Genomic DNA, 27056 nt, shown 5'->3' with positions numbered 1-27056 from the left:
GGCTCTGAGCACTATGGGACATCTAAGGTCATCAGTCCCCTAGAACTTAGAACTACTTAAACCTAACTAACCTAAGGACATCACACACATCCATGCCCGAGGCAGGATTCGAACCTGCGACCGTAGCGGTCGCGCGGTTCCAGATTGGAGCGCCTAGAACCGCTCGGCTAGGACGGCCGGCTCTAGAACAACACTCTTGACGCAGTGGCGCGCTGTCTTGAATCTTCTCCCGGAAGGTACTTTTAGTACTGTCGTTATCAGACATTGCACTCTGAAAGATAAAGTTTATCATGAACGACCCATATCAGTCCTGGCAACTTGCTCTGTGACTGAACCGCGTGTGTCCTTCACGTGTCACCATTGTCAGCCTGTCGCCCTAAATGTCGGTCAGTTTTCCCTTCGAATTATTTTTCATGGTTTTTGGGAAAGAGAAATCAAATGTTTTAATTCGCGAAGATTCGTATTGTTTCTGAAAAAGTCTAGACACGGCCGCCATTTTCTATGGGTTAAATGTTTTAGGCAGGGTAAAGTACGAAAATAGGCCAACGCTTCATCAGTCATTACTCTTCAATTGAGCCGCCCGATGCCAACATACGGTTTGCCTCAGAGCTTCGGTTTGTCACTACTTCACTCTTCTTCCATCGCCCCCCCCCCCTCCCCAACATATCTTCCTTGTCTGTCACTAGGGTGTATCACAATTAACAGTGAAAACTGACACCGGCGAAGAATAGAAGTAAAGATGATGATGATGTTTGGTTTGTGAGGCGCTCAACCGTGCGGTTATCAGCGCCCGTCCAAAGTTCCATTTTTCGGATGATGATGATGATGATGATGATGATGATGATGATGATGAGGAGGAGGAGGAGGAGGAGGAGGAGGAGGAGGAGGACAACACAAATACTCAGTCCCCAGTCAGAGAAAATCCCCAACCCGGCCGGGAAGCGAACCCCGGACCCTGTGATTCAGAGGCGGCAGAAGTAAAGATGTTCCAGTAAAGATGCATCCACGAACAAACCGTTTGCAAAGTTATTGCGAATGTGTGGTTGTCAGCGGTCACCGACTTCAGTATGAAAATTGTCCTGGTTAGTACAAATGGATTTGAAATGTAAACTTCTCGATAAGTAACAATTCAATTGGGCTCAAATTTCACCCATGGTTTAGCGCAAAAAATAATTATAATACTGCTTCGGCACGTTACATATCACAATTTGTTATACACTCGTACCTGATTAAACATGTCGTCCTCGCAGTTGAATGCAAATCTGGTCTCGTCTGTGTAGCGAGTTAAGAATTATAGCTGCGCGGTTAGAGGCGCCATGTAACGGACTGCGCGACCCCTCCCGCTGGAGGTTCGAGTCATTCCTCGGACATGGGTGTGTCTCTTGTCCTTAGCATAAGTTAATTTAAGTAGTGTGTAAACCTAGGGACCGATGACCTCAGCAGTTTGGCTCTTTAGGAATTCACACACAAGTGAACTTTTGAACGAATTACGTGAAACACCCCCATATTATCTCGTGAATCTCCACAAGACTACAAATCGTTGCTCCAGTTCTTCAACTTTATCAACGGGAGTGCTGTACACTTCACTTCTGGAGAGACCTGCATGCAAACTGGGCAGCTGCAAAATGCGTAACTGTACTCTGTAGGATCGTATAATTTTACACACTTTGCGCTTTTCGCCAATACATGCGTCTCATTTCCAACCGAAGTGGTCTGTGGAGTGCTTTTCGCAAAATCCACGCTTTATATTCAAACTATATGCGGACTCCGTTATACGCGGATTTGTTATTCGTGTTGAAAGGTGGCTACACTGAGCCACAGCGCCAGAGAGTTTTGTTTCGCCGCCTCCACTGGCAGTGATTATTGAGAAGTAGCGGAGGGCAGTGCTTGTTGAGAACTCGTAGTAGTCAGTGCTTGCTGAGATGTCGTAGTGAAGAGTGCTTGTCGAGATGTGGCAGTAGGCAGTTCTTGTTGAGATGTGGTAGTAGCGAGTCGGTGTGGAGATATTGTAAGGATTAGAGTGATTTTCATCAATATAAATGAGGTAACAAACTCCTTTTCTTTTTTTCTCATTATTTCAATGTCCTGAATAATGCGCCATTACAGGTTCAGTCAACAAAGCATCTGGCTTGTGTTCTTGTATTAGAGTGTAATTCTGGTTTTCTTGCGCAATTATAGTATTTCTATTTTTTTTAAATTACTTCAGTATAAATGGTATTTAAAATTTCTTTATATATTTATATAAATATGAAAAGCAAATTCTTTTTAAATTTTTAGTAGCTGTATGTCCGATTACGAAGTCACTTAAACGGTTGGCCCTGACTAGTTTTTGTACGCAATCTGACTGTATAGAACAACAACAAAGAATGAAATGAAAATTTCCGTTAATACAATTAATTAATTAATTAAGTCCCCAGCAACTACAAAACCTACGAAACCAAAGCACAAGTATAACTGTTCTGTGTGTGGAAGTATGACTCAACGTACACATCTGGCACGGTTCTTCTTCAACAAGACAAGAAATTTTAAATACCATTTATACTGAAGTAATTTAAAAAAAAATAGAAATACTATAATTGCGCAAGAAAACCAGAATTACACTCTAATACAAGAACCCAAGCCAGATGCTTTGTTGACTGAACCTGTAATGACGCATTATTCAGGATATTGAAATAATGAGAAAAAAAGAAAAGGAGTTTGTTACCTCATTTATATTGATGAAAATCACTCTAATCCTTACAATATCTCCACACCGACTCGCTACTACCACATCTCAACAAGAACTGCCTACTGCCACATCTCGACAAGCACTCTTCTCTACGACATCTCAGCAAGCACTGACTACTACGAGTTCTCAACAAGCACTGCCCTCCGCTACTTCTCAATAATCACTGCCAGTGGAGGCGGCGAAACAAAACTCTCTGGCGCTGTGGCTCAGTGTAGCCACCTTTCAGTGTTTTCGCATATATGCGATTTTAGTTATCTGTCCAGTGCTTCCATCTGTTAACATTTGTTCTGTTGTGTTTGTCGAAACAGTAATCGTCAGTTTAGGACAGTAGAGCTGTCAAGGTGCATTTGACAGGGGCTGTGTTTACAGTGCGGGGTAAAAGGAAGGAAAGGTGCCTGTCGAGGGAAAGAAGCGTGTATGAAGAATGTCGTATTCATTAGAAACAAAGTTAGAAGTTGTCGATAGCTATGAGAAAGGTAAGCGTGTTGTTGGCATTCAGCGTGCTTTGGGACGCACAAGGAGGTGTCACCAGCAGTGCGATCGGCTTCTCGCAACTATCAATACGGTGATGCAGGTTAAGATCCCAGGTATCACACACTGCAGCCATTCACTCAGGTGGGGCCTTGTTTGCGAGTAATTGACGAAAAATTCAGAATTTTGTATGACACACAATGGCGTTAAAAATGTTGCACTGTATATTCTGTTCGCGTGGTGTAATGGATAGGGTAACAGCGCCCACATGAAAGAGGTTTTAGGTTCCAATCTCGGCAGGTGCACTAATTTTCTTTTTTTAAATCGTTACCGAAATTACTTCGACAACACCACACCATCTCTGACCTAGCTCACAAACGCTATCCGCTCTTTAACTCCAGCTAACTACCATTCGTGGCGTACTTTACAGATTATACAGGTTCAAATGGCTCTGAGCACTATGGGACTTAACATCTATGGTCATCAGTCCCCTAGAACTTAGAACTACTTAAACCTAACTAACCTAAGGACATCACACAACACCCAGTGATTATACAGGCCAAAGATGGAAAGCGAGCGTTAAGAAAAATTAATCTTTCGAAATAAATGATGTTTGTATGTTAACAGTATCTGTTCAGATTATGTAAATGAAATTGACAAATTGTGAACAAAAAAAAATGGCTCTGAGCACTAAGCGACTTCTGAGGTCATCAGTCGCCTAGAACTTAGAACTAATTAAACCTAACTAACCTAAGGACAGCACACACATCCATGCCCGAGGCAGGATTCGAACCTGCGACCGTAGCGGTCGCTCGGATCCAGACTGTAGCGCCTAGAACCGCACGGCCACCACGGCCGGAAAATTGCGAACACATTATAATTTTGTCTTTAGGTCAGAAAAGAAGTTAAAAAAGTATTGGGTGGTATGGATGTGGGAGAAATACACGCACAAGCGTTTTTGACGCAACTGTTACTTAAAAATGGAATCTACTATGATAAATCTGAATCCCATGCCATGAGTAATAAACAAACAGATATCCGACTTAAAGAAATTCCGTATCAGTAAAAACATTACAGCAGGCTATGCGTATGATTTATTTTGTGTGTAAGGCTGCATGCTTGCCACTTACAAATTACTAAACAGCGAAGTGGCTTAAGGTTAATAACAACGAACATAGTATTCAATGTCATTATTCATGTCAACGCTGAAACACAAATTTAACAATGAAGTAAACGAATGTGACTACTGTGTTCGATCTAGGAATCATTTCTTCTGTCTGATTTCTTATATTCTTAGACGAATCTTCAATTAGAATTAAAATTTATCTTGCTACCTATGTGACATTGTAATATTATTAAACAAATGATTGCTGCACACTGAAGTTCTTGTATGGCTACTGCTTTAATAACGAATGCATCTGCATCTGTATTCAGCAGACCACTGTGAAATGTTTGGGAGACGATACTTCCCATTACACGATACCATTTAACTAAGATTTCTTCCGTTCCATTCGTATGAGGAGCGTGGGAATAATGATAGTTTAATTGCTTCTGTGCATACTGTAAGCACTGTAATCTTGTCATTGGGGGTTGCTGATTTTTTAAACTTTGTAAGTAGGCTTTCTCAGGATAATTTCAACCTGTCTTTTAAGTCCAGATTTTGCCGCGTCTCCGTGCGCTCTCCCTGGGCATACTACAACTTATCTTCTTTGCATTCGTCCAATATTTCCTGTTGGTCCTATTTAGTGTTCATTCCATACACCTGACAATATTCTAGGATGGTTCAAAAATGGTTCAAATGGTTCTGAGCACTATGGGACTTAACGTCTGAGGTCATCAGTCCCCTAGAACTTAGAACTACTTAAACCTAACTAACCTAAGGACATCACACACATCCATGCCCGAGGCAGAATTCGAACCTGCGACTGTAGCGGTCGCGCGGTTGAGGACTGAAGCGCCTAGAACCGCTCGGCCACACCGGCCGGCATTCTAGGATGGATCACACATTTGTTATGTAGGCAGTCTCCTTTCCCTGTTGCTAATTTCCCCGTATCATGTCAATGAATCGAGGTCCTGTTACCACCTCCACCGACGACTCAGCATACGTGATCATGCCATTTCATATACCTACAAATGATTACACTCAGGTATTCTTACGAGTTGACTGATTCCATTTGTGGTTCTTGATACTGTGATCATAGGATACTAAGCGTTTAAGTTCTGTGAAGCGCGCACTTTCACATTTTTAAACATGTAAAGCGACCTGCCAATCTCTACACCACTTTGAAATATTGTAAGGATCTGATTGAATATTTGCGCATCTTTTTTTTCAGACAGTACTTCATTACAGATAATTGCGTTCTCTGTCAAAAATCTGAGATTACTATTGTCTACCAGGTCATTAACATAACAACTCGGACAGCTAGAGTCCCAACAAACTCCCACGCCATGCCTCCGTACTTGATTCTACCTCTGACTGAAGTTGTATTGTTGTATAAGGAGCAGTCAGGTGGAAACAAAGATGGGAAAAGTAAGTAAACTGTTTATTAGTTCAAAAGTAATCGCCATAACTGTATTATGCATTTATCCCACTGTGAGAGAAGACTGTCAGTGCCTTCATGTTTGCTGTTGCCAACGGAACCACGATTGTGTCCAGGCGTGCACCTCTTCGTCCGAAGCAAATCGAAGCCCACGAATGTCTTTCTTCTGAGTTCCAGAAATCTGAAAATGGCATGGCGAGAGGTCGCGACTGAATGGATGATGTGTAAGGGCTTCCCAGTGAAACTTCTGCAGCGCGGTCGAAAATAACCTTGGTAACAACAGGGCACGCCCAGTTTCGCTCGGAAGCCCTTACACATCGTCCTTACAGCCCCGATCGCTCCCCTTGCTATTTCCATATTTTTGCAGCTCAGAAGAAAGATATTCGTGGTTGTCGATTTGTTTGCGACGAAGAGGTGTACGCCTGAGTACAATCATGGTTCCTGGGCAAACCGCAAGCACTTTTGTGTGAAGGCATTGACTGTCTTGTCTCACAGTGGGATGCATGCATTAACTATCAGAGGGATTACTTTTGAAATAATAGACAGTTTACTTGCGTTTTTGATTCTGTCGCGTTTTTACTTGATTGCCCCTTACAGCTGTGAACATTACTATTCTTCTCAATTTACAATGGAATATTCATGATGAATTTTACTAGCACGTGTATATGTAGGGAGCCCCTCCTAAGAGTCGTCAGGTGTACTTTCGTATTTTCAGTGTGTAGCCAAAGGCTATGTACAACTTGTTCAGAAACCAGACAAAAGCTATAAAAATCGAGGGGTATGAAAGGGAAGCAGGGGTGAGAAGGGAGTGAGACAGAGTTGGTGTCTTTTCTGCAAGCATTTGTCGTGTGTGTAGCCATGTGTGGAAGTGGCACGTGGATGATAAACAGTTTAGACAAGAAGAGAATGGAAGCTCCTGAAATGTGGTGCCACAGAAGAATGCTGAAGGTTAGATGGGTAGATCATAGAAGTAATGAAAAGGTTCTGAAATAGAATTGGAGAGAGAAAAATGTTGTGACACAAACTGACTACAAGAAGCGATTGGTTGATAGCACACATTCTGAGACATCAAGAGATCACCAAGTTAGTATTGGAGGGAAGTGTAGGGGTTAAAAATTGGAGATGAATACAGTAAGCGGATTCAGAAGGATGTGAGTTACAGTTATTATTCGAAGATGAAGAGGCCTGCACAGGATAGACAAGCACATAGAAGTGAAAAAACCAGTCTTCGGGACTGAAACCACAACAACATGTAGTTTGAGTCAGCCCAGAGAATTGCTGCTCATCACGCCTTTCATAGGTGCCCAGTGTCGACGAAAAGTGTCGATTTATTTCCCATTACAAACAAAATGATTTTTATAGCTGAATTCCACATGTCCATTCGATATAGCGACCCCAAATTAGTGTAGTTTGATATTTGTTTTATCGATATGTATTAGCAGGGACAGTAGAACCCGAAGAATAACCAGTACCCCGGCCGCGACCAAGAAGAGCTCCTTCATGACGGTAGCAGGTCGTAAGGGCCAGCTACAGACTGCAAAGACAAAATTGCAAATATCTGCCAGTCAGAGAAAGTACGCCAGACGAGTGTTAGGAGAGACTGTGTATATACATTCAAGCACTTGCACGCGCTAAAATGCGGTAATGCGCAGACATCTGTGAAGCCGTGAGTTACTACTAGTTAAAAATGTACTCTTTTCGGAAGCGATAAAGTTAAGCTGGGTGGCAAAAGATAAGTTTGTCGGTTTTAGGAAGTCAAACGAAGAACACGTTTGGCGAAACCATCTCTGGCATGCTGTATGCATATGTGCGTGAGGAGCAATCACTACTTTATTTCTAAGATAATTATTTAACGCACTAAACTCTTCAGGGAGGCAGTGCATTGGCAAGACATTGGACTAGCGTTCAGGAGGAGTCAGTTCCCATGGATTACCTAAATTGCTTAAAGGAAACACAAGGAATTTCCTTAGAAAAGGATGCAGCCAATTTCCTTCCCGAGTCTGAGCGTGTGCTCCGTCTCTAATGACTTCGTGGTCGCCGGGGCGTTAAACCTTAACCTTCTTTTATTCCTTCCACTTTAGTTCCAGCCTGACAGAACTTTTCATCGAATTGGGACAATCGCCATGCCCAGTGGGCGGTTGATCCACGTGGTCGGCGGAGCCAGTGGACAAAGCGGCACATCGTCCCGCCGCGGCTTTCGTGCGCTTGTGCACCCCGCCGTGGTCACCCCTCGGCGAGTGGCGCGCTGCCATCCGCAGGTGTCCGGTCCGCGATCAGCTGTGTGGGCGCTGGCTGCGGCGCGGCGCGGCTGCTTTGTTTTTGTAGGAAGCGGCGCGACCTTGCGCCCAGAATAGCGCGCCGCCCACGCCGCCCCTCCGCCGCCCACCTGCTGCGCCCCCCTCCCTGCTTCACTACTCCCCGCCTTGTTTACTGCCCCTCCACGCCTCGCCCCCTCCCAGCTCCTCCCTCTCTCCTTCCCTCCCACACGCGCCACCTGCCTTGGTGCCAGGCGCCCGAGCGGGACCGCTTGTCACATTATCGCCAAATGTCACTCGAGAATGCGCTCGGCCACCATTGTCCGCGACGAAGAAGCAACTGAGATTGGGATGATTTTCTGGTCACTAGCGCATGTATTTGTAAGTGTCTTTCAGTGGTGACTTCATTGTTTGTGGCCTCACTGATGAATACGAACTGCTTCCAGCTATGATACTTCTACATCCACATCTATACTTTCCAAACCACCGTGAGGTACATGGCAGAGGGTACATCTCACTGTACCGGTTATTAGGGTTTCTTCCTGTCCCGGTCACAGTGCAGGGAGAACAATTATTTGAATGCCTCTGTGCATGTAGTATTCTTCTAATCTTATCCTCACAATCCCTATGTGAGTGATACATAGGGGATTGTAGTATAATCCTTGAAACACCATTTAAAGCCAGTTCATGAAACTTTGTTAATAGACTTCCTCAGGATAATTTGTGTATCTTCAAGAGTATTCCAGTTCAGTTCCTTCAGCATCTCTTTGACACTTTCCCACAGTTCAGACCAGTGACCATCTGTGCTGCCCCTCTCAGTACACGTTCAGTGTGGGGTCCTGCCCATTCGTCACCCTGTAGTGTGCCCAAAGGATGCTGCATTCTCAGATAGCTATACAACAACTCCAGCAAATCACATTAATAGTTTTTATTTCAATAAAGCAGATTGACAGTACTTAACTTTGAAATTAGAACAGTGTCGCAAGCGATGGCCGACATGCAAACAATCAGTCTCATTGCTCTCTTGACAGCCAAATGCCTTTCATGCTGCTTTTCTCTGTCTATAGTCTTATGCTTTGTTTTACACCTATTAAATAAAGTGTTTCTTCATCAGAAGTGACAAATGAGAATATTATGTAAAATAAGTAATAACACTTCTCAAAATTTTTATACGCACTTTGCAAATATATTTACTCCTTAGTGGATTTTGTTGCTCACAAAAAAATCACTTTAAGCTGAACGGTGATGTATACAAACGCAACATAAAATACAAAATAATTTCTATATAGTCTTTGTCTCCTTGTGAATAGAATGGTGGTGGTGGTGGTCATCATCATCATCATATTTACTTGTGGCCTTAGGGCTTCAGGACCAACTAGAGAATTCTTTTACATGATTCTTGGACTAATTAAAATTTTGACGTACTGGAATTGAACCCAACAAGAACTCCAAATGCTAAGTCTTCTACTTTTTGATTAGACTAGTGTTGAAACTCAGTTGTCAATTTCTTTGATGTGGCCCTACCACTTTAGGTCAATATGGATAGTTACTCCTAGGTATTTTACGGTAGTTACTGTTTCCAGTGGTATGTCACCAATAGCGTAATTGAACAGTAATGGACCAGTTAATCTATTTATGCATAGTATGCTACATTCATTTACGTCAGAGAAAATTTGGGAGTGTGTACAGTGTTATATGCATTGAAAATAAGTTTCTTCAAGTGATGTTGGTAAACTTTAGGAATGCATCACCTGTGTTGTTATTATGTAGGCTATGTGTGTGTGTGACCTACAATCAATTGCAGATGAGTAAACAGTTAGGATAATATCAAAATTTGTGTTTTTTTTCACATAATCAATCATTAGTATGGAAATCTCTTATATTGTGTAACTATACGTAAAACTAATGTTTTTTTCAGCTTCAGAAGGTGCAAAGGTTGCGGGATGAGATTCATCAGTTGCAAGAAGAATGCAAGAAAATGAGCCAGGAGGTTGATCTTAGTGTTGATGCCAGAGGTCAGTATTAAGTCTGTTTGTTGGACTTACATTTAATGTATTTTAAACATAATCTGATAAGGTGCTGATTTTGCCCTTCAGTTTTTTGTTGTTGTGGTATTTATAGATAATATTTTTATTTGTATGAGTAATCCTCCTATTACTGACTGAGTGGGTCAGTTCACAAGTCAGACATTGCCCTGTAGTATTCAATGAAACCTTTGAGAGTCATGTGCCTAGTTGCAATTATTCAAAGTATCAGGCACTAAGTGGTGTGTGAGCTCTCATCATTCCCTCTGTGTTGGTATTATCTAGTAGTTACGCATGTCATTTTATCATCAGACTGTTTGTAAGTCTGACTGCTCATAGTAATGCTTTGAAAAAAATCAAAATATTAAATGGCCCAGTATTGAAGACTCTTTTTCTCTTTTAATCCTTTTGTGCAAAAAGTTTCATCATTTGAGGAAGAGTAGGCTAAAATGAAAGATATTGCCTCAATGTTATTGCTTAAAAGAAGATGACATTTTAGCATTACCACTCCAGTAGATTACACCTCTGTATTATATACTTGAAATATTTTTACATTAAGGAGGCATACCACACGTGCTTAAAAACTATAAAGCCTCTGCATCCATATTTGCAGTTCCTCTGGGTGAAACAGATGAGGAATTCTACAAAAACATCTATACAGGCCAACGTGGTGTGGTAATGCCTCCAGAGGAAATGCCATTCTCTCCTGATAGCAGATCACGGCAGTTTCGTAAGTAGTTTTATAGCATGGTTTGTTAGTTTGCAGAAGCGAAAAACGAGCATAACTCAAGATTTTTGAGCATGCAAAATAACACAATGGCAGAAGATAAACCAGTTAGATATTTTGTATTTTCGTGTATGAAGTTGTGTCTTTTTTTTTGGGGGGGGGGGAATGAGACTTTTCTTCCATACAATCTTATCCTTCCTTATTTGTGTTTCTGTACATCTGACCAGAATATTCCATGGCTTGGGTCCTACCCCAGAGATTCTTTTTTTCTTTCTGTGCTAATTACATGTAACCTGTTGTAAAGGTTTTGTATTGTAGCCAGTACAGAGAATTTATCGCTACAGTTTCAGCTTCTGTACCTATCCTTCACTATCTGTATCTAGCACATATTACCCAAGATAATGTCTGTGTTAAAAGTAGTATATACTATCTTAAAGCTACAGCATAAGGAACAAGCTTATAGTAATGTTCATTCCCAAACAATCTGCTCACTCCATAATTTTCAATTGTCAGACTCCATCTCAGATGCAGCACCAATAAAAAAACTGCAGCTCATTGACACTCAGGCTTTATCAGTAAGTGTCAGTACATGTGTCATATGAGATAAAAATAAATGATTTTACAAGTTGTGTAGGTTAAACACCATCTTTTGTAATTTTAATGAAAGTCGTGCTAGGACTTTCATTACAGTTGCAAAAGATGGCATTTAACCTATACAAGTTGTATATCTGGCGCTGCAGAAAAAGGGGGCTGAAAAACAAAGAGACCAACATGTAAATGACATTAACTATATCAAAAGGAAAATTCATTTGTGGGAGCTATAAAAACACCCCCCCCCCCCCCCCCCCCCCACACACACACACACACACACAGGGCACAGTCCAGGTTTGGAAATGTTAGTTTCTTCTTCATCAGGGAGTAAAAAGGAATAGGTTGAAGAAAGTTAGAAAAGAGGTTCAGTCCCCAGGATGAGAAGGTCCAAAGTATTTATAATTTATGTGTATGTACTAGCAGTACACCTTGTGAAGCCGCTATTGGCCAACCATTTTTCTGCCCTTGTTTATTTATAAATTAATGCATTTGAAAAACAAAGATTCTGTACCCTAGATCTTAAAAAGTGGCATGAAGGTGAAAGACATCTTGCAAGCCGGCTCCTTCCTGATGGTAACTGTGGACGGATGAACGTCTTTTGCTAGCTCTGTTTAGGACTGGGAGCCATTTTATGATTCCAGACAGTGAAAGCTTGTCCATGATCATTTTATTATTCCATAATGTTGACATTGGCAAGAAATTTCTGCAATTTATTTGGCAGATGTATTTCAGAGTAGCAGGCACTCACACTGAATCACTTCCTGTTTATACCAAACGATGTATCTGTTCAGGTTTAGCAAACACTGACCCATGCCTCACTCAAATATAGATCTGAATGCTGCTCAAATATAGATCTGTTGTTTGTAAGGTTGCTGACATGGAGAAAATTATTATTCACTAGTTGAATCACTAGTTCATTTTGTATCACTCAGTTCATGATGATATTCTTGAAACAGTGCAAATTTATTGAGGTGATGAGAATGATTCCAGGATGAGTTTAAACATGCATTGTCTGAAATATCTTTCTGAGACACTGTATCACTGAAAAATTTCCTCTTAGGAATCCACGGAGCTCATAAAAAATTGAAAAAGTGGAACTACTCCACCACCAAGTACAAAACCCATAGCGGCTCTCCATAGTATTTCATTTAACTGACTCTTAAGACTGCTATGTCATATTTTTTTCCACTGAACATACTGTGAAAATTAAGTATAAAATAAACTAATTCGATGGCAGTCAGCCAGTATGAACATCGTGCTTAACGTGTAGACAGTTGTCACTTTAAAATATTGTCTTTTTTTTCACAGTGGCAAGAAAGAAGTGAGTATGATATTCCCAGTTAGAATGCTGCTCCTATAATAATGTCATTAATTTGTTCAAATTCCGTCTCTAGTTAGTGAATGACATGCATTTGCTAAATAGTATTAATGAACACAGAGAGAGAAATGTGTTGTCTGAGTAGAAAGTAGAAAAGTGGAGGTGATAATTATTTGTTTTTGTTGTTGCAGGGCATGATCATGCACATCCTACAGCCACGCATCAAGCCCCATCCCCCACGGCGCCAGCTGGGGAGTCAACCACTGACGGACCCAGTTGGATGTGTTCAGAGTGTACATTCCGCAACCACCCTTTGCTGGACAAGTGCGAGCAGTGTGAAATGCCGCGCATCCTGCTAGGTACCCCGACCACCACTGATGGCCTCTCAGTGTGTTGCTCTAAGCTTGGATTGCTGGGCCTAGACACACAGCCTGTATCATCCCCACCTGCATATTCCTAGCAGTGTGATAACTCTGTCTAACCTTTACATCCTCTCCAGCTCCAGAAAAATCATGCCAAAGTATGTCTGTGTAATGTTGAAGTCAGTTAAAATTAAAATGGACTCAAAGTAAAGGAACGAAAGGTTTTCACAGTTCATACTGTCACTGTGTGTGACGTAAGTTATGTATAAAAGGAGGACAGTTTTTTCTGTAATATTACAAGTATTGATCCACAGTTGGGACATGTGGACAAGCAATTACTTTGTAATTATGGAAGAAAGTATTTCTTAATTACAGAATGTGACTTTTAACCTTGAATTTTTATAGTGGGGGCAAACACTGGAGGTAACAGTGCGCAACAGCACAAGTTGAACCCATAGAAGAAGGATAAATTCAATGTATACACATTTTCAGTCATTTATAAACATAATAAGAGTTTTGCAAATTTATGAATGAGAGGTTACTATCTTCTTTCAGTAATCACCGTATTCTGCCTGGTTTCCAGTGAAATATTAGAGATTAGAGATTGTATGATCAAAATTAATTACTGCAGTTGGGTACAAGCATTGGGTAATTCTAATATTCAATCTGAAACAGTTATAATTGGGAATTTTGTGTGAAAACACCTGTGGAGATCACAGTAATTTCTGAGGATTTACTTTTTAAAAATTTCCTTGTTACATAATGTGCTGTGTGATTTATGCTTCCACTAATACAACCTAAACAGTGTGTGTTATTCTTGTACGATTTAGTGTTTGCCAGATTTGTGATAAATGTCTTCCAGTAAGGGAACAGGTGTTCCGTGTGCCTTTGGACATACAGGACAACACACTAACAACTAGAAACATTGCTCATTTCATTTGTAGTTTTAAGGTTAATAATATATAAGTGATAGTATACTGTATTTGTATTCTTGTGAATTACATACAAGTATGTTTTAGAATTAAATTAACCCACATAACCTTTGTAATGTGAAAGTAACTAACTACATAATTGTGTGGTAAGCTGTAATAGTGCACTTCACATAATTCCTTGTAGATTTATTATCATTTTGTTGTGAAATGTTCTGTTGAATAGACTGATTTAATTCCTTTACTCTGGAATTGTAATGTGTTGCTTATGTGGAATCCCATGCATTTTCATTATGTGAAGGTAATTTTATATTTTTAATTTTACTTCTTGATCTACAATATTTTAAAATGGTTTGCAAGTATTTTACTGCTCAGATACCATGAATAATAAAAATTACAATCATGCAGAAATAGTAAACATTTTAGTGTCTTTTGTGTGCATGCTGATTTCTTTCTCAAATTCTATGTGTGCGCTCACAAAAGCACATTGATATTTTTATAAGAACTTGGCAAACAGTTTATAACAAAAGGAGCTGCAAAAACCAGGCTTGTAGTTTTGTGTTAACTCTGTTAACAAGTAAATTTACATAACAAACTCTTACTTAATGGGTCTCTTATGGTCTACATTTGTTGGAGACTTTTTTGTATTATAGGTGTACAACAGAGGAGCCGATTTACAAATTCCATTCTTTTATTTGTAAACATTTATAATATATTAAGCATACTGATTAAAGTATGTGTTGCACCATATGACAAAAAATTAAAACTTCATCAGCTTGCAGCTTATTATTATAATGTATTCGATGCATCTTATGATTGTGCTTCTCCTCCAAAATGAACATTTTATCAGTAGTGACCATCAAAACGGTATTATTAATAGGACTTTCCAAGTTGAATGTAGCTTTTTATTAGTCATAAAGACATAAGGGAAGTGGAATCAAAAAATGCTTGGAGATTAAGCTCAAAGAAGAGCTCATAGTAGCTGCAAACACAGATAGGTAGGCAGATGCTCAGTCTTCCTTATTCTAAAACATGTGTTTACTGTTGAATGTGAGGAATTTATGTGGGAAGCATAAAATGCTTCCATAGAATTTCTATGGGATCATGTCTGTTCAAGACAATCTGCATTCAGTTTTTTAAATTTTTTGGTAACATTGATGGATGTTCAGCTTGAGGTTCAAGCTCATTTTTTGGTCTGTGTTTGCTTTCAAATAAATAAATTTTAGGGAAAAGGAGTGTGCATTGAACAAGCACAAGAAAAAAATTGTATTTGTTTAAGGCAGAATTCTTTTTTCCAAAACATTTATTGTTATTCATAAATAGACATTGGACACACAAAGTACAATTCAGAACAAGTACTACTTGTTTGTAATCCACAATTGCTTGCATTGTCTTCAATGTTACAATATAACCTCATTTGTGCCCCAATCAAGATGAGTACATTGAGCCCAGTGACACATTAATATTCTCATTTTTTGTATCTGCTTTTACCAAATGATTAAACCAACTGTTCTGAAGTTAAGAAAACTTCATTATCAGATTTTATTTTTATTATAGAAGAGGAATATTGATCATGTCATTCCATTAATTCCATTAGAAAGACTGCTGTTTATGTGGTTTTTTCTGTCTGATTTGTTGATGGTATTTTGCACACAATATTTTTGGCTAGGTTAGCCACCTTCTTCAGATGCTCCAAGCGTGGGTCTCACATGTAGCTCACTGCCAGGTCTCCATCCAGACTGTGGCATAGTGTTTAGTTCTGTGGTACTGTTTGTAGCTAAGTTTAACATCTGGTGCCTGCTGGACCCTTAGTGCACATTTGTTTTCTTAAGTCAAGGTCATTTTTCCATGAACTGCAGATGTCTCTGTATGTACTGCCTGTGGCAGATGAGAAGACAAACAAAACTCTTTTTAAACTAAATGTCAGGTCCCAGAGCTTAAATTGAAGCTTCCATCTCTTAATTAAAGTTGTCTTAACAATTTGAAGTGGAGTATGCACCACAATACTGGTCTTATTTCACTCCTAAACTGAAAACAGTGTTTGGGAACAGTTGATATGCAGACCTAATATATTCACATATGACATGCCATATTACCACAAATGTGAAATATGCCTGAATTTTGGAGGCCATTAATATTACAAAGCTTTATTTACAATAGTCTTCAGCATGGCATTTCTTGCGATGGATAATGGTGACTGGAGCTTCGGAGATAGGGGTCCTTCCGTGTGGATTTTCTATACACATGGCTAAGAGATACGGTCGATTTTCTCATAATCAAACAATGGAAAATCCAAGGTGGAATGTACGTTCTGAGAGTCTCTTTGTTGTGCCTATCTGTGACTCAGCATCTCTAATTTTCTCATAACTAATACGTGAACTAAATGTTGCTGCTCCCTTTTCCAAATTCTGTAGTTAATTTTATATGGTATTTCAGGTGTTCAGGAAGTCCTGGAGTTTTTTCATTCTGTGTGGCCATGCCACAAATGTGTGATCAATGAATCAAAGGAAACATTTTGGCCTGAATTTAGCACATTCTACAGCTTTCACCTCAAAATGTCCTATGTATTTACTGGTGATGCTGAGTAAGTGGTTAAGGAGACCAAACAGTCATCAGTCTCCTATTCACCTCCCAGGCCAGAAGCAGTGTACCCATTCTGTCTGCATATAGAATAAATTCTACGTCCAAGTGTGAGAAGGTATTCTAAATGTTTGCGGAGCATGTATCTGAGGCAGAACATGGGAGCTAGTCTGGTATTCATGTAGTGGGATGTGGAAAACTGCCTAAAAATCACATCCATGCTGGCCAGCACAATGACTCGTCATCATTAATCTGTTAGGCAGATTCGATCCGTGATAGGCATACCTCCCCATACCAGAAGTGATCACATTAACACACAAGGCTACCTGGGCAGGTTGTACTTAACTATCAGTAATAAATAGCTATAAATTTTCACTTGACTGTTCTGTTCATAATACTTTCCATCAAATGGGACAGAAGCATGAAGAATTAAGTGAAGCTATCACAACATTTCATCAGTTTGTTCTAAGGATTCCAAAAGTAGGACTATAAAGAGAAAGACCACTTCAAAATTGTCATAGCATCAAACTTGACAGAGGCAGTGCTCTAATTTAGGCAAGCAAGTAGTGACTACTAAATGTAAGAAAGAATGTGACACACCGAGCGAGGTGGCGCAGTGGTTAGACACTGGACTCGCATTCGGAAGGACGACGGTTCAATCCCGCGTCCGGCCATCCTGATTTAGGTTTTCCGTGATTTCCCTAAATCACTCCAGGCATATGCCGGGATGGTTCCTCTGAAAGGGCACGGCCGACTTCCTTCCCCATCCTTCCCTAATCCGATGAGACCGATGACCACGCTGTCTGGTCTCCTTCCCCAAAACCAACCAACCAACCAAAGAATGTGACATAGGCAATACAAATACCACTGCAACTTATGATGAAGCTACAATCATTTATCTCAATACCAAACAGTCTGTTGGGATTGCAGGTGGTGATCACACATGTGAGACCCACACTCAGGACAACTGGGGATGACAACTTGGTCAGTCATCTAAGTAACATGTGTAAAACTAAACAGTTGATTTTGTTAGAAACCAGAAACACATCATCAATATTCATCCTCTTAAAACTAATGTATGATTTTTATCTCCTGGGGGAGCTGATAATTCCAGGAAATCCTGAATGACAGCACACTGTGTCTTAAGAATGTAGTGGTGCATAAATGCAAGGGCAACAGTAACCGTCAAATAAACTGGAAACACCATTGATTTCTAAGAAATCAGATTCAGAATTTCCAACAGTTTATAACACATAGACAATAGTTAATACTAACCAGTTTACAAATGTGTAATATTTGGTTGCCACTTTCATTCATTTCTTTTCGATTATTGATGCCATATCCTTCTATACAAATATCCCACAAGTATACTACCACATTCTGTCAACTGCCATCTTCCCACTGAACACCCAATATTTCAGGTAGTGATACGGATTGATTCAATCATTTCGATCAGGTCTATTTCTTCTTTGCAGAACCTAGCAGTCAGTGCAGATATTGCATCACGGATGAGTATGTGCAGTGAGGACAGGATAGATACAATTTTGTGTATAAGTAATAGTAACAGTAATAATAATAATAATAATAATAATAATAAGCATATCAGGGAATGTGTATGGGTATTTAACAGTTACATTGCAGACCCATACACATTCCCTGATACACTTACACATGGAATAACTTATCTGAAACCTAAAGATCAAGCAGACACAGCAAACCCAGCTAAATATCGCCCCATAACATGCCTACCAACAATATACAAAATATTAACTTCAGTCATTACACAGAAATTAATGACACATACAACACACAACAAAATTATAAATGAAGAACAAAAAGGCTGTTGCAAAGGAGCACGAGGATATAAAGAGCAACTGATAATAAATGTAGAGGTGACATATCAAGCTAAAACTAAACAAAGGTCGCTACACTACGCATACATTGATTACCAAAAAGCTTTTGATAGTGTACCCCACTCATGGTTACTACAAATATTGGAAATATACAAAGTAGATCCTAAATTGATACAGTTCCTAAACATGGTAATGAAAAATTGGAAAACCATAATAAACATCCAAACAAATTCAAATAATATCACATCACAGCCAATACAGCTTAAGCGTGGAATATACCAAGGAGACTCATTAAGTCCTTTCTGGTTCTGCCTTGCTCTGAACCCACTATCCAACATGCTAAATAATACAAATTATGGATACAATATTACTGGAACATACCCACACAAAATCACACATTTGCTATACATGGATGATCTAAAACTACTGGCAGCAACAAATCAACAACTCAACCAATTACTAAAGATAACAGAAGTATTCAGCAATGATATAAATATGGCTTTTGGAACAGACAAATGTAAGAAAAATAGCGTAGTCAAGGGAAAACACACTAAACAAGAAGATTACACATTGGATAACCACAGCGACTGCATAGAAGCGATGGAAAAAACAGATGCCTATAAATATCTAGGATACAGACAAAAAATAGGAATAGATAATACAAATATTAAAGAAGAACTAAAAGAAAAATATAGACAAAGACTAACAAAAATACTGAAAACAAAATTGACAGCAAGAAACAAGACAAAAGCTATAAATACTTATGCTATACCAATATTGGAGTAGTGAAATGGAGTAACACAGACCTAGAAGCACTCAATACACTTACACGATCACAATACCACAAATATAGAATACATCACATACATTCAGCAACAGAAAGATTCACATTAAGCAGGAAGGAAGGAGGAAGGGGATTTATCGACATAAAAAACCTACATTATGGACAGGTAGACAATTTAAGAAAATTCTTTCTAGGACAACCAGAAACTAGCAAAATACACAAAGCAATCACTCATATAAATACATCGGCTACACCACTGCAATTTCATAACCACTTCTACAACCCTTTAGATCACATAACATCAACAGATACGAAGAAAGTAAATTGGAAAAAAAAACACTACATGGCAAGCACACGTATCATCTAACACAGCCACACATCGATCAAGACGCATCCAACACACGGCTAAGAAAAGGCAATATATACAGTGAGACGGAAGGATTCATGATTGCAATACAGGATCAAACAATAAACACCAGATATTACAGCAAGCATATTATTAAAGATCCCAATACTACAACAGATAAATGCAGACTTTGCAAACAACAAATAGAAACAGTAGATCACATCACAAGCTGATGTACTATATTAGCAAATACAGAATACCCCAGAAGACATGACAATGTAGCAAAAATAATACATCAACAACTTGCCATACAACATAAACTAATAAAACAACACGTTCCCACATACAAGTATGCACCACAAAATGTGCTGGAGAATGATGAATACAAATTATACTGGAACATAACCATTATAACAGATAAAACAACACCACATAACAAACCTGACATCATACTCACCAATAAAAAGAAGAAATTAACACAACTAATCGAAATATCCATACCCAATACAACAAATATACAGAAGAAAACAGGAGAAAAAATTGAAAAATACATCCAACTGGCTGAGGAGGTAAAGGACATGTGGCATCAGGATAAAGTTGACATTATACCAATTATACTATCAACTACAGGAGTCATGCCATACAATATCCACAAGTACATCAATGCAATACAGCTACATCCAAACATATATATACAACTACAGAAATCTGTAATTATTGATACATGTTCAATTACCCGAAAGTTCCTAAATGCAATGTAACATATACCGTACAGTTAAAAGGAAGTCACGCTTGATCAAGGTCCTCGTCACTTTCCATTTTTGACCAGACATAACGTCTGAGAAAAACAATAATAATAATAATCACATCATAAGCGGATGTACAATACTAGCAAATACAGAATACCCCAGAAGACGTGGCAATGTAGCAAAAATAATAGATCAACAACTTGCCATACAACATAAACTAATAAAACAGCACGTTCCCACATACAAGTATGCACCACAAAATGTACTGGAGAGTGATGAATACAAATGATACTGGAACAGAACCATTATAACAGATAAAACAACACCACATAACAAACCTGACATCATACTCACCAATAAAAAGAAGAAATTAACACAACTAATCGAAATATCCATACCCAATACAACAAATATACAGAAGAAAACAGGAGAAAAAATTGAAAAATACATCCAACTGGCTGAGGAAGTCAAGGACATGTGGCATCAGGATAAAGTTGACATTATACCAATTATACTATCAACTACAGGAGTCATACCACACAATATCCACCAGTACATCAACGCAATACAGCTACATCCAAACTTATATATACAACTACAGAAATCTGTAATTATTGATACATGTTCAATTACCCGAAAGTTCCTAAATGCAATGTAACATATACCGTACAGTTAAAAGGAAGTTACGCTTGATCAAGGTCCACATCGCTTTCCATTTTTAACCATACATAACGTCTGAGAGAAGAAAGAGAAATAATAATAATAATAACTTGCTTACGCCAAAAACTGAACACAGATTTTGCTTTTTGACTATACAATTAAATAGGTTTCACATTATTCTATGTTAATTATGTTGATCTATAAGTAGTTGGAAGGGGGGGGAGGGGGGGGGGGAGAGAGAGAGAGAGAGAGTATCTCGTCTACTTCCTTAATAATAATGATACTTTATTCAACATCAAATGATTCATTGCATATGTTTAAAAATAACTTAAGGTTACAGTTCTAGATAAACAACACAATAATACATTCTTCTGAATAAACATCTGATAAGATTACCAAAAAATGGTCTGCTGCTGTTTACATGTTTTGCAGAAAGAGTTTTGTTGACGTAATTTCGTTAGATGAAACTTAAACTTCACTGTGATGAGAGTCTCAGGGACAGGAATATTTTGTGTAAATGATAAAGCAGAAAATAATGTGAAATCTATGATTTTTAGCATCGTAATGTGAATACAGCAGTTTTTACAGAAATTTGTGAAATTCAGCAGTTTCCCTTTTCCTGGGTCAAAATATTGTAACTCTGAGGGTAGCAGTTTACTAATGTTGGTGACTGATAGTTATTGAATGATGACATTGGCCTTCAACCTTTTTTCTCAACAATGACAATTGTGTATAATCATTGCTGAGAATTATTGTATATATGACAACTGATTTCTGTTGTAATGAACTATAGTTCTAGATGTGACCTCAAACAAAACTGCATATGGAAGGTAGGCAGTTTAGTAGGTAGTTGTTTAAGGCACTGGCAGAAGTAAAGCTGTGAGTACAGGTCGAGAGTCATGCTTGGGTAGCTTATTTGGTAGAGCACCTGCCCAAGTTTGAGTCTCGGTCTGGCACACAGTTTTAATCTGTCAGGAAGATTTGTATCAGCACAGACTCTGCAGCAAAATTAAAAAATCATTCTGTAACCTACATATTTTTGTAGCTGGTATAAATATAAAAAAGCATGTAAATCAGCATGGCTTCTGAAGCCATTTAAAGTTAGCCTATGCCCTGGCCTACTCAACAGCACACTGTCACCACAAACCCCATTCACAAAATAGTAAAAATAATAATTTAACAAACAGTGAAATAAACACTCCAATTGTTCTGTTGTACCACCAGAAACAAGTTTGCATCACATCACTTGTCCGATGCTCTGTATGGCTGGTAGAAGCAAATGGAGTGGGTGCCATGTCGATTTGTGTTTGGTGATTTTTGTATTTATATTTACATACTACAAAAGAATGTGCAGTTTAGTGATTCACTGCTTTTAAGACCTCCACATCCTTTGTGGTACAGTTTGATGTACAAAAATATCAGGAAATCTGACATTTCTCAGTAGAACCGTTACCTGTATTCCAAGTTAAAAGTGAAGATTACTTCATTTTTGTGGGAAAATAAGTATTTAGTGACTAAACTAACAAGCTTCAGAAAAACATTAAGGGACAGATACTTCATACAGAGGTGAAAGAAACATTGATAAGTGCTGGGTTGCACCTTCAATGTAGACTAACAATATTTGTGGCCATAGACCCATGTAACCTATATTGACAAATCTTCTTTCAACCATGGGATGATAATGAGCTTTATTAATGCTGATGTGGCAAAGAGTCTGTTAAACGTCCTAGAATAGCAAATCTGGAATGCTTATGATATCCTGAAGGTATACAAATATTTTCATAATTTAGTGAAAAAGCAACTTTCAATGCCAGCAGGATATGTGGATATTGTAAATGTCTGATGTTGCACTGAAGGCAGTTTGTGTTGTGTGTTCAGTTTTATTTCCTGGATGGCTATTTTCACCCTAGAGTGAAGCGTTGGTGGGTGGGGTGGCATTATGTCTCAGAAGTGAACTTTGAAGTTTTATTTAATTTTCAACGTGTCATGAAGAAGTAATAACCTAAACAAAAAGAAGGAATGAGTGGTGCTTCACAAATAAACTGTCAGAAACTAATACAAAATTTGGCAGAAAAAACCCAAAAATTGTCAGAAAATAACACCAAAATTGGCCATAGAATAAAACTTAATTATACTGGGCAGTGCGTTGGCTAATTTCATTCGTGCATTTTGTGGACCCTTTCCATAGAGGGCTGTTCATTGGCTGCCTATGAATTTTTTTCTTTATTTCTAGTATTGCACTGATGAAAATATGATGGTGTGCACGCTTTTAACAAGCAACAACTTTTAGAATATACGTGTGTATTATGGTCAGCACACCAGTTTTTGGACACAGGCCATGACACAGTTCCATATATTTAGCTCCACAGATGATTCTTATACCCTCTTTTTGTAGAATCAACATTTCATCATGAGTCTATTGTTATGCCCTCCATGAAACATGTATTGCTTAAGTTTTTGAATAATGAAAGTTGAAACCAACTGCTGTATTGTCATTCTGATTTCATTTATTCAAAACATGTTACCAGTCTGCGAAAAATTGGCATCTTCAGACCCTAGTGTATGGAAACATACATAGCATGATAATAAAGTACAATGAGAGTACTTACAACAAAAATCACAGCTGGTGATTAAAATGGGGATAAATCATAACATAAAACTGCAAAATAAAGATATACTATCGGTACCTGAAAAAACAAAACCCAACATCTAATTTATATTGCTTAGCTATTTTACAGTAATTGCATACTCCATCAATTTAATGTACCCAAGGGGAGCCCACACATACAATGGATTACACCACCAAGCAACTGAAGTCATGTCTGTCACTAATCGGAACACCTTTGAACATAGGGTGTACCAATAATAATTCAAAACAACGTAATAACATAAAGCCAAACAGCTGGAGTAAACAAATGAAACAAAAACCTAATGAACAAACATTCATTGAATAACACACACTCACCGAAATACACTGACAGAAAAAAATCACAACACCAAAAAATAATTAATATGGAGTAATGAAATTTTGGGACTATATTTGTCTAGGTAATATATTTAAGTGATTAGCATTGCAATATCACAGGTTAATGTAAGTGCCAGATAACCCACAGCAAATGTGAACTGCTGGTATGTTAATAACTGCCAGAATGTTGAATACAAGCAGGAAAACTTTGCGCTTGGTCGGTCAATACAGGGACGCTTAATGCTGTTTGATAGTGACACTGGAGTTTTCACCCGGTGGTGTCTGATATCTGCTCTACTGGGGACAGATCTGGTGATTGAGCAGACCTAGGCAACATGTCGAAACTCTGTAGAGCATTTTGGGTTACAAAAGTGGTATGTGGGTGATTGTTACTATGTTGATAACAACCCCTACAGTGCTGTTCATGAAAGGCATCACAAAAGTTTGAATCACCAGATTAACATACACAGTCAGGGTGCTCCTGCTGTCATATAAAATTGCACTCCAAAACCTTAACTCCAGCTGTAGGTTCAGTATGCCTAGGCCACAGACAGGTTGATTACAGGCTCTCACTGGCCACCTCCTAACCAACAAAAGGCCTTCACTGGCACCAAGTGGCAGAACCAGTTATCATCAGAAAATGCAGCAGACCTTCATTCTGCCCTCCAATGAGCTCTTGCTAGAAACCACTGAAGTCCCAAATGGCAGTGGTTTGGGGTCAGCAGAATGCATGCTACAGGGCGTCTGGCTCAAAGCTGTTCTTGAAGTAACCAATCTGTAACAGTTCATTGTGTCCCTAAGGTTCCCTCTGCTCAAATTGCTGCTGTAGATGCAGTGCGATGTGCCAGAGCCATATGCCAAACATGATGGCCTTCTCTCTTGGTAGTGCCATGTGGCCATCCAGAGCCAGATCTTCTTGCGACATACGTTCTCTTAACCACCGCTGCCAGCAATCATGTGCAATGGCTAGATTCCTGCGAAGTCTTTCTGCATTATCACAGAAAGAACATCCAGCCTCTTATAGCCCTGTTACATGACCTCGTTCAAACTCAGTGAGGTGTTGATAATGGCATCTTTGTCACCTTAAAGTCATTCTTGACTGACATCAACTCATCACATCCAGTCTCAAAGGTGATTAATGTTCACAACCGTTACAGTGCGTATTTAAAACAAACCTGATTTGCATCCTCATAGTGGTGCTACTAGTGCCATTCTTGTGCAACTGGCACAAAATTTGAATATACATCATCTTTCAGATATAGTAACATGTGTATCAACTTTTGTTTATGTTGCAAACTCCTGCCTGGTATTGCAATTTTTGTCCATCACTATAATATCACATATACTCTTATTATTTCAGTGAGTTTGCATTATCCAATGAACGTTTGTCCATTACGGTTCTGTTGCATTTGTTTACTCCAGCCATTTGCTTCTGTGTTATTGGGTTGTTTCATTATATTATTGGTCCATGCCGTATTTGTTAGAGTTTCGATTAGGGATGTATGTGACTTCTGTTGCTTTACTGGTGTAATTAATTGAATGTATGGGATTCCCTTGGCTATATTGTATTGCTGGAGTATGTAATAATGTACAAGTTACTACTGTACTATGTATGTTTTCATATACAGAGGCCTGAAGATTATGCTTTTTCCTTCGAAAGTGGTAGCATGTTTTGAGTAAATAACATTTGAAATACAATTTTCGTTATTCGTGTACTTCATGTCTGGTTGCTGTTCCACTATCCTCGATGGATTTTGAGGGAATGTATTACTGATGTTTACGTGTAAGTGGTTTTCATTAAAGTACTGAACAATTCAAAGGTGCATCAGTCTTGTGGACTGCCATTTTGTGACCTTAACAGTTTTCTTCTTCTGGTGCCTCAACAAATGCTCTAGAAACCTGTTTGTTTCTGCTAGTAAGATAAGTGCTTTCCATAGACTTCCTTTGCTGACTGCATGATTCAGTGTCTCTTCATTTTATACTTTATCTGTCCACTTCATTTTCAGCATTGTAACATACTACCACATTTCTTCCACCATCCTGTCTTGTCAATTTTTTGTTCACAGCCAGTACTTGCATTATTGCGGATGTTTTTTTATGGGCATAATGACATGGTCCAAGGCTTAATTATCTGCCTAACTTTTCATCTTCCACTGGAGATATCATCAGAGGCTTTAATGACTCAGAAAGCAATTACAGATTCAAACAAGCTCAGAAAACTGACTGTTGTGTGGACACATAAACAGTGTGGTTTGCTGAACATGTTTGAGATGGTAACTGCTTTGTGGTCATTAAAGTCTCTGATGATGTCTCCAGCACTGGGACAAAACATTAGGCAGAGAATTATGCCTTGGACCACTGGCATATGCCCATAAAACAAATATCAGAAATTTTGAGTAATTTTTTGGTACTTCATCCACCTAATTTTCAGCATTTTTAACATCTTACTCCACTTTACCACATGAAAGGCTTTCTCAGGATCATAAAATACTATGAAGATGTCCCATTGTTATCAATATTTTTTATTAATAATTAATAATATTAATAATCTCCCATAACAAAATTGAGTATCCAAATTAGTTTGTTGACCTAATCATTTTCCTGTGCATGTCCAACTTTTCTTTCTATTGTCTTCTTTATTATTCTGGATAACAGTTTACAGCTGTGATATTTCAATCAAAATCACATGTGCCTCTTCTCTGGTTTGATGATAACGCTTCTCTCAACCTTTTGCATGTCTGTTGTTTCATAAATAAAATAACATTTTAGTTTCTGAACCTCCCAGTGATTTTAATAAATCTGAAGGTATCTATTCGATTTTTTTGAGTTTTCTGAGCTCAGCCCACGGTACTGGATCATCTATTGTGCTCACTTCGGCCTCCCCTTCTTTTATCACATGTGGGACAACTCTATAATACTGATTTTTGATGTACTGCTGTCATCTGTGTGCTCTGTTTCAATATCCAAGAGAACATTATCATAACAGGTTAGACCCTTACATTTTGCTTTGCTGAAATTGTGTTTAATCTTTCCGCACCCAAATAAACGCTTCCTATGGTCCTACATTTTTTAAAACTTATTTACCAGTCATTCTCATTCATTGTGATTTTGTATGTTGGCATTTTACATCTTCAGCATTCTTACACTTTCATCTTTCAACAGTAAGCTAGAGAT

At 38.7% G+C, this 27056-nt stretch overlaps 1 protein-coding gene across 1 annotated transcript in view; it reads left to right on the top strand.

The window, feature by feature from the left end:
* Positions 1-27056, top strand: part of LOC124593865 (TGF-beta-activated kinase 1 and MAP3K7-binding protein 3) — a 488317-nt gene that overhangs the window by 394299 nt on the left and 66962 nt on the right. The window contains exons 7-9 of the mRNA XM_047132213.1: positions 9913-10009; positions 10632-10748; positions 12846-13013. Coding sequence (XP_046988169.1) covers positions 9913-10009; positions 10632-10748; positions 12846-13013 — 382 coding nt within the window. The remainder of the gene's footprint in view (positions 1-9912; positions 10010-10631; positions 10749-12845; positions 13014-27056) is intronic.

This window comes from Schistocerca americana, chromosome 2, assembly GCF_021461395.2.
Source record: "Schistocerca americana isolate TAMUIC-IGC-003095 chromosome 2, iqSchAmer2.1, whole genome shotgun sequence".
NCBI classification, from domain to species: domain Eukaryota; kingdom Metazoa; phylum Arthropoda; class Insecta; order Orthoptera; family Acrididae; genus Schistocerca; species Schistocerca americana.
This window is presented reverse-complemented; position numbering and strand designations above follow the sequence as displayed.